The sequence below is a fragment of the Pezoporus wallicus genome, unplaced genomic scaffold, assembly GCF_028554395.1.
Source record: "Pezoporus wallicus isolate ANWC-B61680 ecotype Strahan unplaced genomic scaffold, APGP_CSIRO_Pwel_v1 contig_3181, whole genome shotgun sequence".
NCBI classification, from domain to species: domain Eukaryota; kingdom Metazoa; phylum Chordata; class Aves; order Psittaciformes; family Psittacidae; genus Pezoporus; species Pezoporus wallicus.
The window spans coordinates 352,900-370,578 of NW_026641700.1; the positions used below are offsets into that span (position 1 = coordinate 352,900).

Here is a 17,679-nt window from a genome sequence, read left to right on the forward strand (position 1 = left end):
TTTATTCTCCCTATTTCTATAAGCTTTTGTAAACTATTCTCTCCGAACAGTTTGGAAGTCAAGCATACTTGAATTTCATCTCAGAAATGATTGAACATTCTTGCCTGTTCTACAAAAATATCCTGTTAAACCTAGAAACTACATACAAATGTGAGATGTACAGAGGTCTCTGTGTAAGGCTTCTCATGAAAGCTTAAGTTATGCCAGCAGTTGCAATGAAAAATCAGAGCAGCAACCACATTTTCATTCTGACAACTCTGCTGAAGTACATCTCCCTCACAGCTGAATGGCAGTAACATCTCAAAACACTGTAGCTATTTACAAAACAAACCTCTGCCAAAACCTTTATTTCTTATGAACCTACAGTACTATTTTCCCCAGATGAGTTCAAAGACTGGTTCATTAAAAGCTGAAAAAGCAAGAGTACTTACTCTTTATTGTTTGTTTACCACCGTGCTTCAGGAATTTATAATTAATAGATTTAATTTTCTCTTGCCTAAATCATAGATACTGGACAATGAAAATATTTAATGATTTTAAAAGCAAGATAAATCATTTTCACCTTAAGCTATGAAGAAGTGGTCAATGAAGAAGTAATACTAACATAAAAAATCAGAGATGGATTAGAGCTTGCGCCCCCCCCCCCCCCCTTTTTTTTTTTAAAGAATTTCCATTTCTGAATTACATAAATAGCTTAACAAAGAAACATTAAACAAATATTTATAGTCTGGGTAACAAAAATACAAAAGTAAAGTTGAGTAAATTGAGTAATTATTATACTATATTGGTTCAATATGTATGTAAACATAGTCATTTCTCTAGCAAGCGTTAAAAAAAAGCATTAACATAATTAAAAATACAAAGATAAAACAGCATTAAAATGGGCAATAAAAACATTTACAAATATGAAATGCTCTGTGATACTACACTTGAATTCATACTATGTTCGCAAAGTATCTATTGGAAAGATTTCACATTAGATAATCAAAAATGTTCTAGCTAACTTATAAACCTTTGAACACATGAATTGCTTAATATTTTATTCACACAACTACACTATGCCCAACTGATTTAACTGCCAAAGGCTCCGTAAAAACAGAGACTTTTAAATGTTAGGTGTATCAATTAAAAAGTCAGTCTCCTAAGAAACCCTAAGCTGACCCATTAACCCAATAAAATCTTGAGGATTCACATGGAGTGGATGCTCTTACAGTACTTTCTAGTGTAGGTTACATAAAACATGCATGGCTGCTTAAAATTCCCTGTATCTTTTCTCATATATGTCACAATATACTATATGTTTGCATGATTTCTGCTGCACAACTTGTTAAAAGTAACGACTGTTTAACATACTAGGAAAAGGCAAAAATATGAAACATCGGTATGGACACATGCATAAATAAATATGATATACATTATAGGGATTCTACAAATACCAAACTATCCAATTAACTTTGTTTTCAGAGCACTACAAAACAGAAAAATCAATTAGCAGCTACATATACGAAATTTTGGAAGTGTATTTCTTAACTCCTTGTTTCCATATTGTAGAGAGTAACTGACTATAACCAGTAATCAAATTACAAAATGCAACCTGATGTGCAATTACTTAATTCCCGCTTGACACAAAACACATCAGTATAATTAATTTCATATCTCATAAGTATTTGAGAAGGACAGTTCAATGAACAAAACTTACCAATGTAGACCCTCCTGCTGTATCTCTGCATCAGCAATAGAACAAATACATGCAGTGGAATAAGGTTGATGATGAAAACATAACCACCCCATGCAGAGACCTACAAGAAATGGAATGAGAAATTAGATCTGAAAATATCTGCATATTCTTAGGGTAGCCAATGTTGGATTTACACACCTTAAAGGTCTAACAAGAAAACACAAACTCCATCTAGACAACCAGTCAGAACTACCGGTAATAACTCTGGAATCATTCTTAGTATGTATTAAGAAAGAAAAAAAAAACCACAACCAAAACCCAACAAACAAACCAACCAACTAACCCTTCCCCCCGACTCCATCCACAAACAAACACCCCATATAGCAAAGACTTTTGAAATGGGCTGGTGGATTTTCAAGGCTATCTCCTTCCTGTATCTCCTCCTCCCAAGCTAATCTGGCCATGCTGGCAAACAAGAATGTGATGCTTGGGGTTCTCCCCATGGTGAAATCTGCAACACAAGACAGTGGTATGACTCCCATGGAGGATCCAAGATTTTCCTTTGACACACAAAGTTAGCACCATGTCCTGCACTTTTTGCTGGTGATACGGAAAAGTATCTCCAGCCACAGAGGAGAAAGAGAGCAAGGTACACCTCCGGGAGCAGAACTACTGGAGCAAAGGAGTCAATGCATGTGGAAGTGTAAGGAAAGAAAAGGAAAGGGTAGATGCACAAGGAAGCAGCGCTGAGTACCTTGGAATGGGGTACAACAGTACAATGGATATTGTGAACCTGTAGCAACAGCAGCACTTAAGAAGCCCTAGTATGATGTACTTAGAACTGAAATACTACAATGTTAACAATATAACACTGATTGCTGGTTTAAATAAAGATTTAATGAGCTACTATTACCATGTGTTATCTAAATTTCTAATGTATTTAAAAGGGCTAATGTTGACTAGGCAATGGCTATTTTAACACATCCTCTTGTCAAACTACGGTCTATAGACCTCTCCTGTATGCACCATGCTTACCATAGGTCTTCATTCTTAGAATGCAGTACCTAATGTGGTTTTCACTTCAACTGTACTTCCAGACTTAGATTCATGTAGATATTTTTAAAGCCTCAGAATCCAAAAAGAAATCCAATTACTATGTTCCATAAAACAGTTTCTAAAGTAAGGATGAGGCCAATTACAACTGTTTGTTGTTTTTTTTTTGTTTTTTTTTTTTTTAATTCTAATAATAGTGTTTCAAAATTTGGGGTAACCTGATTAGACAATGTGAAGCAAATAGAATAGAATTTGTCTAAGTTTTCTAGAAATTCATTTCAGATGATCATGACATACTGCGTTACTAGCATGAAGTATCATGGTTTACACAGGCAAATTTTATGGGAGAAAATATTAAATGAAGACACGTAAGAAAGACTAGAATAAGAACAAAAGTCCAATGAGGACACGGTCCTATTTAGAGAAAGACCTGAATGAAGCAGACAGCATGCAGTTCTTATGGACCTTACAGACCTCTATAGAGACATACACCTCTAATTATCAAAATACTAAACCAAATCTAAGCACTGAAGATTATACTGAACTGAAAATATACTTTGGTACTTTTTTTAAAAAAACTGAGATACCTTCATAGATTGGCAAAAAAAGTGGAAACATGCTATTACTGCTGGAAGGATTACTTCAGTGTAAAGCTTTGTTTTATTTTACCTCCTCATCATAAAAAGCTATCTGAAGCAGAAGCTGCTGAAGTCAAAGAAATGCTAAAAATAAAAATGCAAGGGAAAAAAAGCCTTCTCCTTATGGAATGCAATGCAGTGCTGTGAGTCAAATTACCACAATGACTTACATACATATTTTAAGCAGATTTAGTTATCAAGAAAAATTTCTGCCAGTCCATGCAATATCCATTCCTCTTTCAAGGAGCTGTTCCCAAAACCCCCCATGTAAGGACTGGCTCTTACTATCTCAAAATTGTGATTAATTTTCAACTTAAACTGAAAACATAACTAATTCCATCAGAAAAAGACAAGTGACTACTATCTAACAAACCACAATTATGCTTTGTCCTAAAAATTTACCTAAGCAGAATGTCTGGAATGGCATCTTAACAAAACTCTTTCCCAAAGGGAAATACAATATATGGAAAGCTATCACCAGGAATGACGTAGGTAAGCAATAAAGTTCTATCATCTAAATCACTGAGGCTACTCATATATTTATGTATATGAACCAACAACTTTCTGTCATGGTTCCAACAAAGACTAAAATCTTCTCCTGTTCTTCATTAACAGATGGATTATGTAAGCCCTACTCAAACAGTTTAGCTGTTACATATATATAAAAAAGGCTTACCATGTAAAAGTAGGATAGACAGCAGCAGATTGTCCAAAAGACTGACCCGGTTTTCACAGACTTCACCTTTAAAAATAACCAAGTATTTATGAATGATAATCAAACAGTGGACAATATTAAAAAAAGATTCATTCAAAAAAAAAAGTCAAGAGAACTTTAGCACATATGAAGTCATATTTGTATGCTTCTGAACTGATGTCCATAAAACCAAACCACAAGAGCAATTCATTCACAACCAGAACAGCTTATACCTATCTCTCTAGTTAAAGCAGAGACAGGATGTAATGCAACAACTCTCTACTTCATAATCTGAGGTAGAAAAGTAGTTGCAACGCCTCTGTGCTTTCTCTGAAACATCATACCACTTTGTCAGTGTAGACTATGCATGCCTTACTTTAACTGCATCAGACCCATCTCTGTAATTATAGATAGAGCTATTCCGGAATTTTGAAAAACTCAAGTTTAATGAGAGCATTCAGACACTACTAAAGCTTCAGCAGTACCCATGAATTGGCCCAGGGATATGATTTTGTCCAAAACTGATTGTGATGACTGTGGTGTAGGAAAATAGGAATTAAAACTCAACATTAAATAAAGCCAGGAAGTAATCACAGAATAGTCTGGGACCTTCAAAGGTCAGTTAGTCTACCCCCCTGCAATGAGCACAGACATCTTCAACTAGATCAGGTTGCCCAGAACCACATCCAGCGTGGCCTTGAATGTCTCCAGGAATGACACATCCACCACCTCTCTGGGCAACCTGTTCCAATATTTTACCACCCTCACTGTAAAAAATTAATCTATATTTGATTCACACATAATACTACAAGCGATCATGCAAACATCACTGCATTATGCAGTTTAGTTAAACGAGTTCCTAAGAACAGGTAACCTCTACGATGTCTCAGTTGTTATAAAGCAACAGCAAAGACTGATTTTATTATTGTTATCAAACACAGTACAACTTGCAGCTGCAGTTTATTCTAAGTCCAGATTTTAAAATCCTGCATTAAACAACACCTATCATTAAAAACTTGAATTCCCTTCCATTATATTCCTACCAACAATATCCCAAGTTTGAATATTCTAGAGCTAAAATAAAACTGCTGAGTATGCATCCACTTATGAAAAGTGGAACTCTTGCGAAAATCATGGGAAAAGCTGTAATGACCACGCACATATATGGAGACACTCAAAGAAAAGTATATGCATTCAAGGAATGAACAAGTACCATACAGTGTCTATGTTGAGTTAACAACACAGTTATATTATGTGATATTTCCAAAACAGATACAAGAGTCCAGAAAAGCTACAGCTTGCCTGAACTCCTTCATACAAAACTGCATTACAGATGCAATTCTACATACAGACTAAGGAGTGACTGGCAAGTTGCATTAGCAAGCAGGCTAATTAAAAGACATCAGACAATTTTAACTATTTCTTTTTTAAGCATGCAAGTAGTGTTAGTATCTTGCTCTGGACAGCTTGGGATATTTAACTTGGATGCTTAAATCAAAGCCCAGACCCTCTATATAGTCAAAAGCTTCTGAAGAAGACAATTCAAAGTGCTTCATATTCAGAGTCTACAACTTTTCACCAGCTAAATAAGGAGGTGAAGTTTGATGCTCATGCGATGTTAATACTGCCAAACTGAAAAACGGAAGCAACCGTTCTGTTTGCTTTAAATTTATACTTATCATCATTATTATGATTACTACTACTATAGGACACACATACTTCAGTTGAACCGTACTTTTACATAGCAAACGAAAGAGCATGATTATGGAGTGGTTCAGATCATGTGACTTCTCAGTACTTGCCTGATCAAGAGCTAAGGGGAAGAGGGATGAGAAGGAGGAAAATAATTCAATGGATTCTAAGTAAAATCAGTCATTTGGTTGGAGGAGGAACCAAAAAACCTTTCAAAGCAAAAGAGTCAGCAATTACTTACCCATAAATAGTATGTGAACTGCAATGCAAAAATAGCTATGCCTTCATTGTCAAATGATCCTGCTACTGATCGGGATATGTAACCTGGAACTATGGCAATAAAACAGGCAGCTAAAAGCCCTGCTCCCTGGTTCCACAGTTCTCTGGTGAGCAGGAAAGTAGAAATAGCTGTAAGGCCGCTAAAAACTGGTGCTAAGAACACACACACATCTCTTATATGGACTGTCACATTAAGCATATTTAAAATCCAATGTATAAGGCCAGCTGTAACCATCAGTCCTGGGTATACCTAAATGGAGGAGAAAAAACAAAAATAAAACATCAAAGCCCACGAGGTTATTGCGGAAAACTATCATGGTAGGTTTATTTGTGCATGATTTGCAATGAAACAGACATTTCTTAAGCTGATATAAACGGTGAACAGGTAAAGCTAATGGAATTATTTTAATAGTACTTTAATCATGTTTTGACAACACTGCTGAATACCAGAGGTTCTTTAAATTTTATCCAAATGCTAACAATTACACATAATCAAATTTGCAAATGAATAAGCAGCATACAGATAAATGTCAGGCAAGAGAGGATATTATCATATAATGAGAAGAATTTGTCATTAAGGTGTGGAAGAAGAAGCTAAAGTCTGCAGGAGAATTTCAAGCCAGCTAAAAGGCTTTAAGTAAAAAACAACCCCCAAAACCCTAAGACAACAAGAAGAAACCCAACATTTCCCAGCCTTATCCGTTTTCCTCATAAATATACCATGCCACTCTTTCACCTCTTGTTATCAATGGAGAAAGATGATGTGCAGCAACAAGATTTATTATCAACAAGCTGAAAAACTGACAGTCAGTTGAGTATTACATATTTGCAATACATTAGTAGACATCTTTGGATATGAAGGATTATAACAGAGTCCTATAAAACTGAATAAAGATGTTCTCCAAGAAAGGTAGTGTAGACTTAAATCTACTGAACCCATCACAGACTACCAGAGAACTTAAAAATATTCTTAACAGAATAACTCCCACAGTTATCAACATCAGAAAAATCAATGTGTACTAGAAAAGTTAGTATGTACTTCACCTGCCTTAGTTTCTTTCAAAAGCTATGAAGGGTGTTGTACTGAATTAAATTAACAGATGACAGAATGTTCCCCTGCATATATCTGCCTCAGTTTTTTCAAAAGCTATGAAGGGAGTTGTACTAAATCAAATTAACAGACAGAATGTTCTCCTGCATATATCCTTGAGAGCTGCTTTTCTACATAAACTATTAAAACATAATACTCCATGTGACTTGCAAAATAATTCATGCAATCAACATTTCAATTCTATTTCCTAAGGGTTTTTACCTCATAAAAGACAAGTATGGAAAAAACATATATTACACAGAAAGAGTCTCAAGTATCTCTAAGATACAAATTGTACAAAATTGTGTAAATTGTACAAAAACTTCTTATATGCATTTAAATGGTATGTACTATAACAAGTTTTAATGCACATTCACACATTTAAGTAACAGGTAGCTGTGTTATTAGTGTTAATAAGCAATTTAAAAATTAAAAGCATATTTTATTAAGATTTTCCCTTTATCAATGTCAAATTTGTACTGGAAGTTCCCAAAACTAAGTGCAAAGTCATCTTTAAGTTATTATGGTTATTATTACAATACTTACAGTTCCACCTACTATTCTTCCCAATGGATACCATGCTCTTTCATCAAACCAATTTAAAAATTCATAAAACCCATGGGACGCAAGATGATGTGTTGATCTATAGTTAAACCTAGAAAGAAATGAGAAAAGGGGTGTGTGTGTGGGGGGAGATAAAGGTCAAGAACCTAAGTTTTAAGCATAACTTAAATCATCTGTTTTCTAAGACCTAGAAAAAGAATAAAACTTCAGCATCTCATTTAGTATATAAGTACAAAAGTCATCTCTAGAGAGTTTTAAAGTAAATTACTAAGCTTTCAGTCACTAACCACTATACCTTCTTCATTTCTACAGCCAGGGGCCATTACATATTCCCTTCTTTCAATCAACAATACTCTTTGCAATGCAAAATCTGTGTGTTCATCTTCAAAGTTTGTACATACTCTGCTGCAGAAAATTCCCTGTAGAAAAAAAACCCTCCCATGCATAACTTCAGTTCAGTCTTCCACATTGTCCATATACCATTAAAAAATATGGATGGATTGCCATCAAGGCATTAATCTTCCACTTTCATGGCATGAAGTTTTTCCAACTTCTCAAACTTCAGATAGCAGAACCTAACTATTACAAAGTCCATTAATTCTTCAGATTAGGTATGAGACTGCTGCAAGAACTGCAGTGTATGTTACGCCAAACTACAACTCTTTCATGGTCATTTAAAAGCCAAACTAACAAGGCTACAGGTATGATACTGTAAAGTTTTGTGAAGAAAGTTTAAGTTTAAAAAAGTTTGGTTAGATACCACTTCTGAAAGAAGCAAGATCCACAGACCCAACCCTCCTAATAGACATTCTAATTTGAATTTAGGTAAGAATGTGCAAATCATGAAAGAAGTATTAAAGATTATATACATTAGTTACGTAGAAGTGAAGATGACTAAATGGAATACTGTAACAGCCAACAGATTAGACAAACAAACCACCATGAAAGACTTCTGAATACAGTTAGTATTCAAGACCCGAGAAGATCGTGTGTTTTTTCGTCTATTTTATGAAAGTATCCAACTATATCAGTAACATGCATCACTTCCAGCACAGCTTTTGAAAGCACATCAACTACTTCTGTATACCCAGGATTCCCAAAATACCACAGGTTTACTTTGCACTAATTTATTTCAACAGAATAAAGCTAATGTATTTCAAGACTAAGAGACATCAAGTTCCTTGTTTAATCATTACAAGTGTTATATCTGAAGTACAACCACACAGAGGTCATGAGCAGTTTTCTTCATCTACTCAGTGAAAGAACAAAAAGAATTGAAATTCAAGTCCAGATGCCAGCAAACTTGTATGCTTCCACTGACTTAACTATCACAGCATCAGTCAGCTGACATTAAAAATAAGTAAATTTTAAAAAGTGCAGTGTTTTCAGAAACACTCTCTTACATGTTAAATAAGCAGTTACGTAGGATACAGTAACTGATAAAATTGTGGACTTTCAAAAGTAATTAGCCATGTTTATGTGAAAAATTCACACAAACATCAGTCATTCTGACCTAGCAATCTTTGTAACAAGCAGCAATGTGACACTGGTTTCCAATAAGCCTGCAGCTATTCCCATTTGACTAAATTTCTAGAAATTAATTAATTCTCTAGTTCTGAACTGACAACTATAATGTGATTTATGAAACGCTGTACCTGTAAAATTAGCCTCTTATCTTAATATAGCAAGGTCTAGTGTTAATTTGTTTAGTGCCAAGTGCCTGCAGTATGGTATGAGACAAAGCAGGAGTTCCATGCTGCACAGGACACGTACAATACAGCCAGCTATGGACCAGACCTAAACTGCTCTGAAAACCCAATAAAGTTGTTATCCTAGAACTTTAAAAAGGAAACAAGAAAGATTCTTACCTACATGGATTACTTTCAACTTTTTAAATCACGACTCAAACTCACAGAGGCTACAAGAAAGAGTATGACTAATGCTTACTTTTAGAGCATTAAGTTAAACAAATGAAATATCCAAGAATACATATTGACATTCTCTTTGTGTTTTGAACTAATAAAGCTTCATAAGTGACTTCAGAAGGATGTGAACAACTGTCTTGTGCTTTGGCAGGACCCCATTAAGTCTTTAATACAAATGAATTCCCACTCAAAATTGAAATGCAGCATTCTTTTTCTACCACTTAATAGGTAAGAATTTAATCTCTCCTAATACATAGAGATACAAATAGAGATAGATAATAGATAGATATAAATATAACCTTCTGACCATAGAAACCTAAGAAAAAAGTATTTAGAAGCTTAGCTACAGCACCTCACTTTGACTTTAGAAAAAAAAAAACAACAAACCACCCCCCCCCCCCAAAAAAAAAACCAACTCACTTCATACCTCACCAGGTAACCTACAAACACAAATATGTTAAAATGTAAATATAAATATATGTATATGTAAGGAGAAGCTGATGAGCAATGCTGCATATCGAAACCGGCTTCATGCACCAGGAAAGTGGCAGCTACATTGCACGAGAGAGCAGTATGGTCTAGCTGTCCTATGATGCCAGTATTATGCTCTGGTACTGCTTGCCCACTTCATAGCACTCTAATCCTTTAGGGACAAGCCTGAGCCTTGTAAAACTGTTTCCCTTTAGGCCAGAATGGAGAGAGCACTAATGAACAGTGAATATCGCAAACCTTCTATCTTGGTACTTTTTGAACTGTTTGAAGAGCAGCACAGCGGTATTTCTATGGCAGTACTGTCACAGCATCTGCAACTATCTATAGGTTTCACAGGGGCATAAAACAGCCCGGGGAAATATTAGAAAAAGTGACACCTTTGCCAATACCCACAACCTGGGGATTTAGGGGCTGCAACTGAGGGAAGAATTAGAATGGAGACAGGAACACCAAGTGCTGGGTAGGGGTTGCCTTACAGGTTTGGGTGTCACTGCTTTCCCCACTTCTTCCCCCACTTCTTCCATCTCTAGTGGCAGCAAGCATAGGTGGTATTCAAGGTTTTTTTATCCAACCCTGTTTCTGACTGGCCTAGCAGACACAGGATCTGGGGTATGCTACTGGTTACAGTGACTGAATAGAATGCAGCACTATGCGAAAGGACCAGAGTGAAGGAAAGGATTTTCTACCACCCTCAATTCTCACATCCATCTTATCCTGAGGTATGGGAACTGTTCACCCATCTCCCAATATTCCCTCTTATCCTCCCTCACCCCTTGGATGCAGGTAATTTTGAGATAAACCTGAGAAGAATAAAGAAAAGATTGTGTGAAGCACTTGCTCAATTAAGAACTTAGCTTCAAGACACTGAGATGAATATTCAAGTTCTCAGCCCATGTTGTGAAAAAGATAGACTTCATAAAATTTAATCAGAGAAGAGCTCTTAAGGACCTGACTAACACCAGTAAGCACTGACCTTTCCTATTTTAGCTGATGTTCTAGGAGGAAAAGTGATGCTCTGCTATTCTTTCTGTCAGGTCCATAGTTTGAACTGTTTCCTCCAAACTAAGCTTTAAAGGAATCAAATAATCCAAAGTCTTTGCACATTTCAGAGTTCAATGTCCCAACCACCAAATCAGGCTGATACTGTAGTTTGAACCCCTGGGGAGATGCCTGAATGATCACAAAAGTGCTGTATGCATGGCACCATTAATTTTGTGGCACTACTGGAGATAACCTATATTATAGCTAGTTCAGTAGACAACTGAAGATGAGTTCATAAAGACATGGTTCTCATTTTCAAAGCATATTTCAATTTCAGCATAGAGCACAAGCAGCAACAGCATAATAACTGAGCAGACCCATAATTTTTTTTTTTAGTAGCGACATCAATTCAGAAAGCTTAACTAAGCAACTTGAGAAATAAAGCCTGTGAAGTTTTCAGTTATACGTTATGTACTCTTAATACGTAATCTTAACTATCTGTTCACGCTTGGGTTTAATCTTTATTCCACTCTATGAACTGTTTTTTGATGGCACAAGGTAACACTAGTCATAGCAATCACTCTCTCTATCCAGGAGCTATAGAATTCTCCAGCACTTCACAGCAACAATTACTGCTATATTTATAAAGGAGACATCTTTGGCTTGACATTCCTAAGTTTAGTATTTCCTTGACAAAAGTCCTACTTAAGATGAACATTCAAATAAAATTAAGCCTACTAGAAAGTAAGAACACACAGGAAGAGCACATATACAACAATGCAGTTACTTCATCCAGATCTTAACAACTTTAAGGCAAATAACACAGAGTGATAGAATCCATTTGACCCTCCCATCACAGCAAAGTGCAACATCAGTGTTGCTTCTTGTCAGATCATTGACTGTCTAAAACCCTATAAATTTCATGCTACTACTGCTCCACCATCTAGACTTTTTAGCTGGCATTTTATAACCATCTGAGAATATATAATCTCCTTACTAACAGCATCGGTTAAAAATTTTCAAAGCCTGCAATTATAAGGGCTTCTCTGCTCTAAAAGTCTTCAGCTGCAGATGCAGAATATTTTCACATCCGTCAACTCAGAAAAATTACACGATACAAACTAACTGTGAACATTACAAGCTATCTGAGCAATTCTAGGAGTCAGTTTTTAATGCAAATGTAGATTACAGAATCAATTCTGCCATACAGCATCTAATTAGAGATGGCAAGTCTAGATTCTTGAAAAAGATAGTTGCATATTAACTCCATATCCAACATATTCTTTGCATCTGAAAGAACTTATTCAGCACAACACTTTTACAGAAAATTTAATGAGAAAGTTCAACAACTTCCACTGAAACAAACGTATATGCAGTATTCCATACTAAATTCTAAAACACCTGCTTGCCTACATATTTTACTACCAGCACAACATCCTGGAAGTCTTATTCTAAAGCTTGTATCTACAAATAAGTAATTACCACAATGAGTTTTGCATATAGTTTTTAAATTCTAGTGCACTGAATTAATGATGTGACTGATGGGGTACTGTATTTCCATTTTTAAAAAAAGATTATTAAGTCAAGTCCACCAGAAAGAAAAAAAATAGAAGCTTTGTCCAATGTAGAGTTTAATATTCTCCTAATTCCCCTAAACTCCTGATGGGTTTTAGGGGTTAAACATGGAATTTTTGACAGTTTAGTCTTTGTGATTTTATCTCAAAATACATGGATATGTAAGTTACTCTTTGTATCTCGAGATATGCCTCTACCTAATACCAAGTATTTGCTGAAAGCTCCCAAGAGTGCCCTATATTTAAAGAGGGCAAACTGATCTTTAGGGGTTCTGTTCTAAGTAGGGCCATCAGAAAAGAGATACACGTCCTGAAAGTTCACTGTCAACCAGAAGTCTAACATTTGATAAGAGACTTGGCAGCAGTACTATAATTCTGAGTTTCCTGAGGCTCAAAATTAGTCATGACCTTGCTTTCAACTTCAGATTCCTAATTCTGAACAAACATGCTCAGAAAAATGTGGCAAAGACTCCTCTGTTATATGAAAGATAGTTAGTATGCTGACATCATAAAACTGCAGGAAGCTCTGCAGCGATGTAGCCACCTAACTTCAGAAAAGATGGAAATTCTGAATCACAGAAAGAAGTTTCTGTTCCTGGAATCCGGCTGAGCAGCCAACCTCCACTTGCTTGCAATACCATTAGAATAATCCCTGATGGTGAAGAACAGCAGAAAGTCCAGACACGAGAGAGAAAAAAAAAAAAAGGCAAAAAACCCCTGGATGTCACAACTGGAAGGACACGTGTTTTTTCAGGTCCAACATTCAACCATGCTCAATGGAAATCCTGAAGAATACCAGAATGGTTATAGAATAACAATTAAGAACCACCATTAAGAATATCAGAATGTCCCCAGTGTGTTTAAGAAAGATTATAGCATTCCTACTGCCACTACTTAGCATGGCATTTTCACTGCATGCAACAAGATGTCACGCTTAGCAAGTGCTGAAATCAGGAACTGCATGCTGCCAGTACCTTAATGATACGAAATTCTACAGGGAGCATACAGTCACTCTTAACTTCCTCAGAGAGCCCAGAGCATCTCTTGCTAAAGAGCTGCAAGACTTTTAAAGCATTCCATGACCACAACTTGTACTTTTCACACAATAAACATCATATGAAGCCATAATATGCCTCCCATTATCACTGAAATGGGCATGTATCTGCTCACAGTTGCAGGCAATTCCTATTAGGCCTTTAGGCTTATTAGTTTTTTTTCATGACACTTTTCTGTTTTGCTTTTGAACTATTCCATGTCTCAAGGCAAATTATTAAGAAAAGTGTTAATTTTATTAATATAGAAAGATGTACTTCACCAGTAAAAGCCACCACTCATAACTTTTATCAACATTTTAGACTCAAGAAGTAAGTGATAATGACTTTTTTTCCTTGAGACAGTCAAAATTGCAAAGGAGTGTCAATGATAAAACGGAAACAGAATCATTTGAAATTCCTACAGGGAAAATCTGAATGCTCATTTTCTTCTTTACTGGACATACTTCACTGCAGTATGCACTACACTATAACAGGCATCAATACTGCTGGCAATATTGGTTCCTTATCTTCTGACAACACCAACATCTTGGGAGGCATCACTTCTCTGCTCAATACAATATTAACTACCACAAACTCAAAAGGCCCTGTAGTATTGCGTCTGTTTCCTTCCAAGTGCTACTGGGCTACTCTGCGGCATATTAGCCTTATATCTTGCAACTCTGAAGGCTTTGTACTAAATTCAAGAATACGTTCAAGAAGGATGCTTCTTCCAGATGAAACAGATTCATGCTGTACTTGTTTTTAACATGATGGATGCAGCTTAACTTCAGGATCTTCAAAGTTAAAGGCTGGTGGTACATGAGGATCTGGTTGGCAGAAAGGAATTCAAAAGGCAATTAGTTGAATAATATACTTTAAGAAGCAAAATACTGTTTTCTGTGAAAAACATGGTACCAGAAATCAGTGGGCTGAACATGACTGCTTTACAAGAAGTGACTTCTAGCTTGTCACTAACTAGCTTCCAAGCCACTTTTTTCATGGTCCTCCTATGGAATGAAGCAACCTGCAACACCTAATCAACTATAAGAGCACTGTTATTCAAATGATTTCAAACATACTGCCTGATATCCTATAGTAAGATCTAGCATGTAACGAGAAAGAAATACTAATTTTTGCAATAGTCTGAAATATAGAGTAAAATAAAGGATATTTCTTATTTATTGTGGGTTTTTTTTATTATGTATTAACTATGACATAAATTATTACATAAAGTCATGCGTATGATACAATGCAGTGGCAACTGTGGAAGCACATCAAAATGCAGTTGAACCAATTTCACAATCACTTTCCACTAAGTGAAATTTAGGGTATCTGGATGCAAGGTGGCTTGGCAGATGTTTCTACCCTGTAAAATGCAAGACATGGTAAAAAGTAAACAGGTACCTCAGAAAGGTTCTAGGTCGCCAACATCGCATATGATAGTTAGGTAATGACAATCTTATTTCTGGCAAAACATTTTAAGGGCTGCAGCACCACAGAAGAGCTTTAGCAGAAACTCTTGTGTTCACCCCTTAATAACCAACAGCCTGTTGCTTGACCTTCCATGTAACACAACAAAGAGTAGGTCCGGCCAGAATTGGACATGAGATATTAAAACACTGTACAGATGTCAGGTTTTTGTTAGCTCACAGGAATTAAAAGAATCTACAGTGTCGGTGTTGCATGTCAGCAGTTCTAAATCAGTCTGGCAAGTTAAAATAAGGCAGCGTTTCATTCAATAGTCCTTAAATATTTCCTTGCTCTTTAGTACATCTCTTACTGCACCTGCTATTCTTCTTCCTGCCATTAGCTCTCAGTTACCTGAATTCTCCAACCATGCTTTCTTTTGATTGTCCTTTTTGTATGTAGATGTTGTTTACTCCAAGAAGTTGGACCTCTCATAGCGTACCTGTTCAGCTCCATCTATTGCAGTATTGACTTACTGACCTTTTACTACAATGAATGCTGAAAAAATAAAAATTTGTTTCATAGCACATAATACAAAACATCAGAGCAGAACTAGAGTCTCTATCTAAACTGATCAATTTCTTCCCAGTGATTGAGGCTGGGTTAAAGACCTAATTTTATCCAACTTAAATATGCCTACCCAAATTCTGCTTAACCCTTCACTAAGCTGGCATAAATAGACATAAATAGTGCATTTATCATGCTTGTAGCAGGGATGAGGCAATTTTCTGCTGTAGGTATGTACATATATAGATATATATATATAGCTACCTACAGAACAAACTAAACAATACACCTAGGCTTTGCAGAAACCTAGAAACAGATCCAATTATCAAATAAAGCTAAAATGAAAAAGACCCGACTTGTGAGAAGGTAAGGGCAGAAGAGGTGGGAGGAAGGATTCACAACTACAGAGTGTCTTGTACTGTATTATACTCTTGCCCATATTTAACTGTGGAAGTTATCCTTCAGTTGACCTTTGCTGGTTAAAGAGATTGCAGAAGCACTCCTAATCCACCTCCTTACACAAATCAGACAAATTACCTTGAATCGCAGCTAAAAAGCAAACAACTCTAAAGATGATCTGAACTATTTCACCTGATTTTTCTCTGAAGCAGATTAGGAATATGCAAATGACATATTAATACCAGTCCAACAGAAGGGATGGTGACCTCCATCTGAGGGCAGAAATACTTCCAGCTGTTTGCAAAGCAACTGCATATTCTCACACTGGAGGAAACAGCTGTGGGAACAGGATGTCACCAATAAAATGAACAAAGACCAGGAATGTAGATAACAGAAAATGATCTTTACCTTCCCTACAATACACAGACTGAAGTCCATGTTTTGCATTTTTGATTCACTTTCAATGTCTGATTTATTCTGAAGTATAGCAAGCAGAATTTTAAATCTATTATCCACCACATTTATATCTTTCACACTGCTTAAAATAAGTCTAAATTTAAAAATAAATAAATACAAATTTTCATTTAATTCAAACTATTAAGAATGGTACTTAATGGTTATCAATGTTTCTTTAGAGTATGCACAGGAAGCACAAAACATTATTTACCTTTTATCAGATATCCTCACAGAAACACCACAGATTAAGTGTACTGCAGTGACCACAGTGCTCAGCATTTAAGACAGTATTTATAATTAATATTAAATTCCTGTCATGTGTCATGTGTAATGAAATTGACATGTTTGTTTTCTCATTATTTATGGAGTTTCTAGTATTGCTTAGTCTTACTATATTGTAGCTCTCAAACTGTTTCACTGTGCTCCTCTGTCATTTTAGTAAAACCAAACTGCTGTTCTGTTCAAATTTAGACCTTAGAGGAGCTTTAAAATGAAAAAAGAGTAAATAAATAAAACTGTGGAGGTAGGGCAACACTGTTAAGATGAGCTAGGCTTAATATTATACACATATGCTTTGAAGCTCCAATGCCTTTCTACCACAATCACTATTACGTAAATGCTCATAGACAGACCCACCATTGCCTCATCTATCATATGTCCAGGATTATGTCCTTTCCCAAACACATCTCCTCCTTGACCAGCTGGCTACATTAGTACACATTTTGGTAGCTACAGCCCTTCTGTTTTATATTAATGAACAGTAAATGGTGTGAGTTTAATTTCTAATGCCATTTTATTAAATAACAAGTACCAACCTGAAGTACCATGCTTTCCTCTTCTTCCCCATTGCCACATGAAATGGGGAAAGGTAAGATGAATGCCTTGTTGCCCATGAAAAGGAATGCAGAAATGAAGACACTAAAGCAAGAGGATCAGCTGCAGTTCAGGTGGAGTTGAAAGAGTTTTATTGCAGGGGATACATGAAAGCTGTTGGGAAAGACCCAGCAGAAGTTCTCAAAGGATAGTTCTTAGGTCACATAATCCTAAATCTTCTCCCTCCTCACTCTCCAGACACAAAATAAATTGGCCTGTTCCAGGACCTTTCACACTTCAATCCCCATCAGACCATATGCCCTCTCAACTTCCTTTCCACAAA

At 36.0% G+C, this 17,679-nt stretch overlaps 1 protein-coding gene across 2 annotated transcripts in view; it reads right to left on the minus strand.

Annotated features, from left to right (window-relative positions):
• STT3B (STT3 oligosaccharyltransferase complex catalytic subunit B) overlaps window positions 1-17,679 on the minus strand; it is a 48,282-nt gene that overhangs the window by 20,123 nt on the left and 10,480 nt on the right. The window contains exons 2-5 of one of the 2 annotated variants that reach the window (XM_057424994.1): window positions 7,671-7,779; window positions 5,997-6,284; window positions 4,046-4,111; window positions 1,700-1,799 (exon numbers count right to left, since the gene is read on the minus strand). In XM_057424994.1, the coding sequence (XP_057280977.1) occupies window positions 1,700-1,799; window positions 4,046-4,111; window positions 5,997-6,269 (439 nt within the window). In that variant the 5' untranslated portion in view covers window positions 6,270-6,284; window positions 7,671-7,779. Of the gene's footprint in view, window positions 1-1,699; window positions 1,800-4,045; window positions 4,112-5,996; window positions 6,285-7,670; window positions 7,780-17,679 lie in introns of those variants that run through there. The other variant, XM_057424993.1, reaches the window with a different exon arrangement.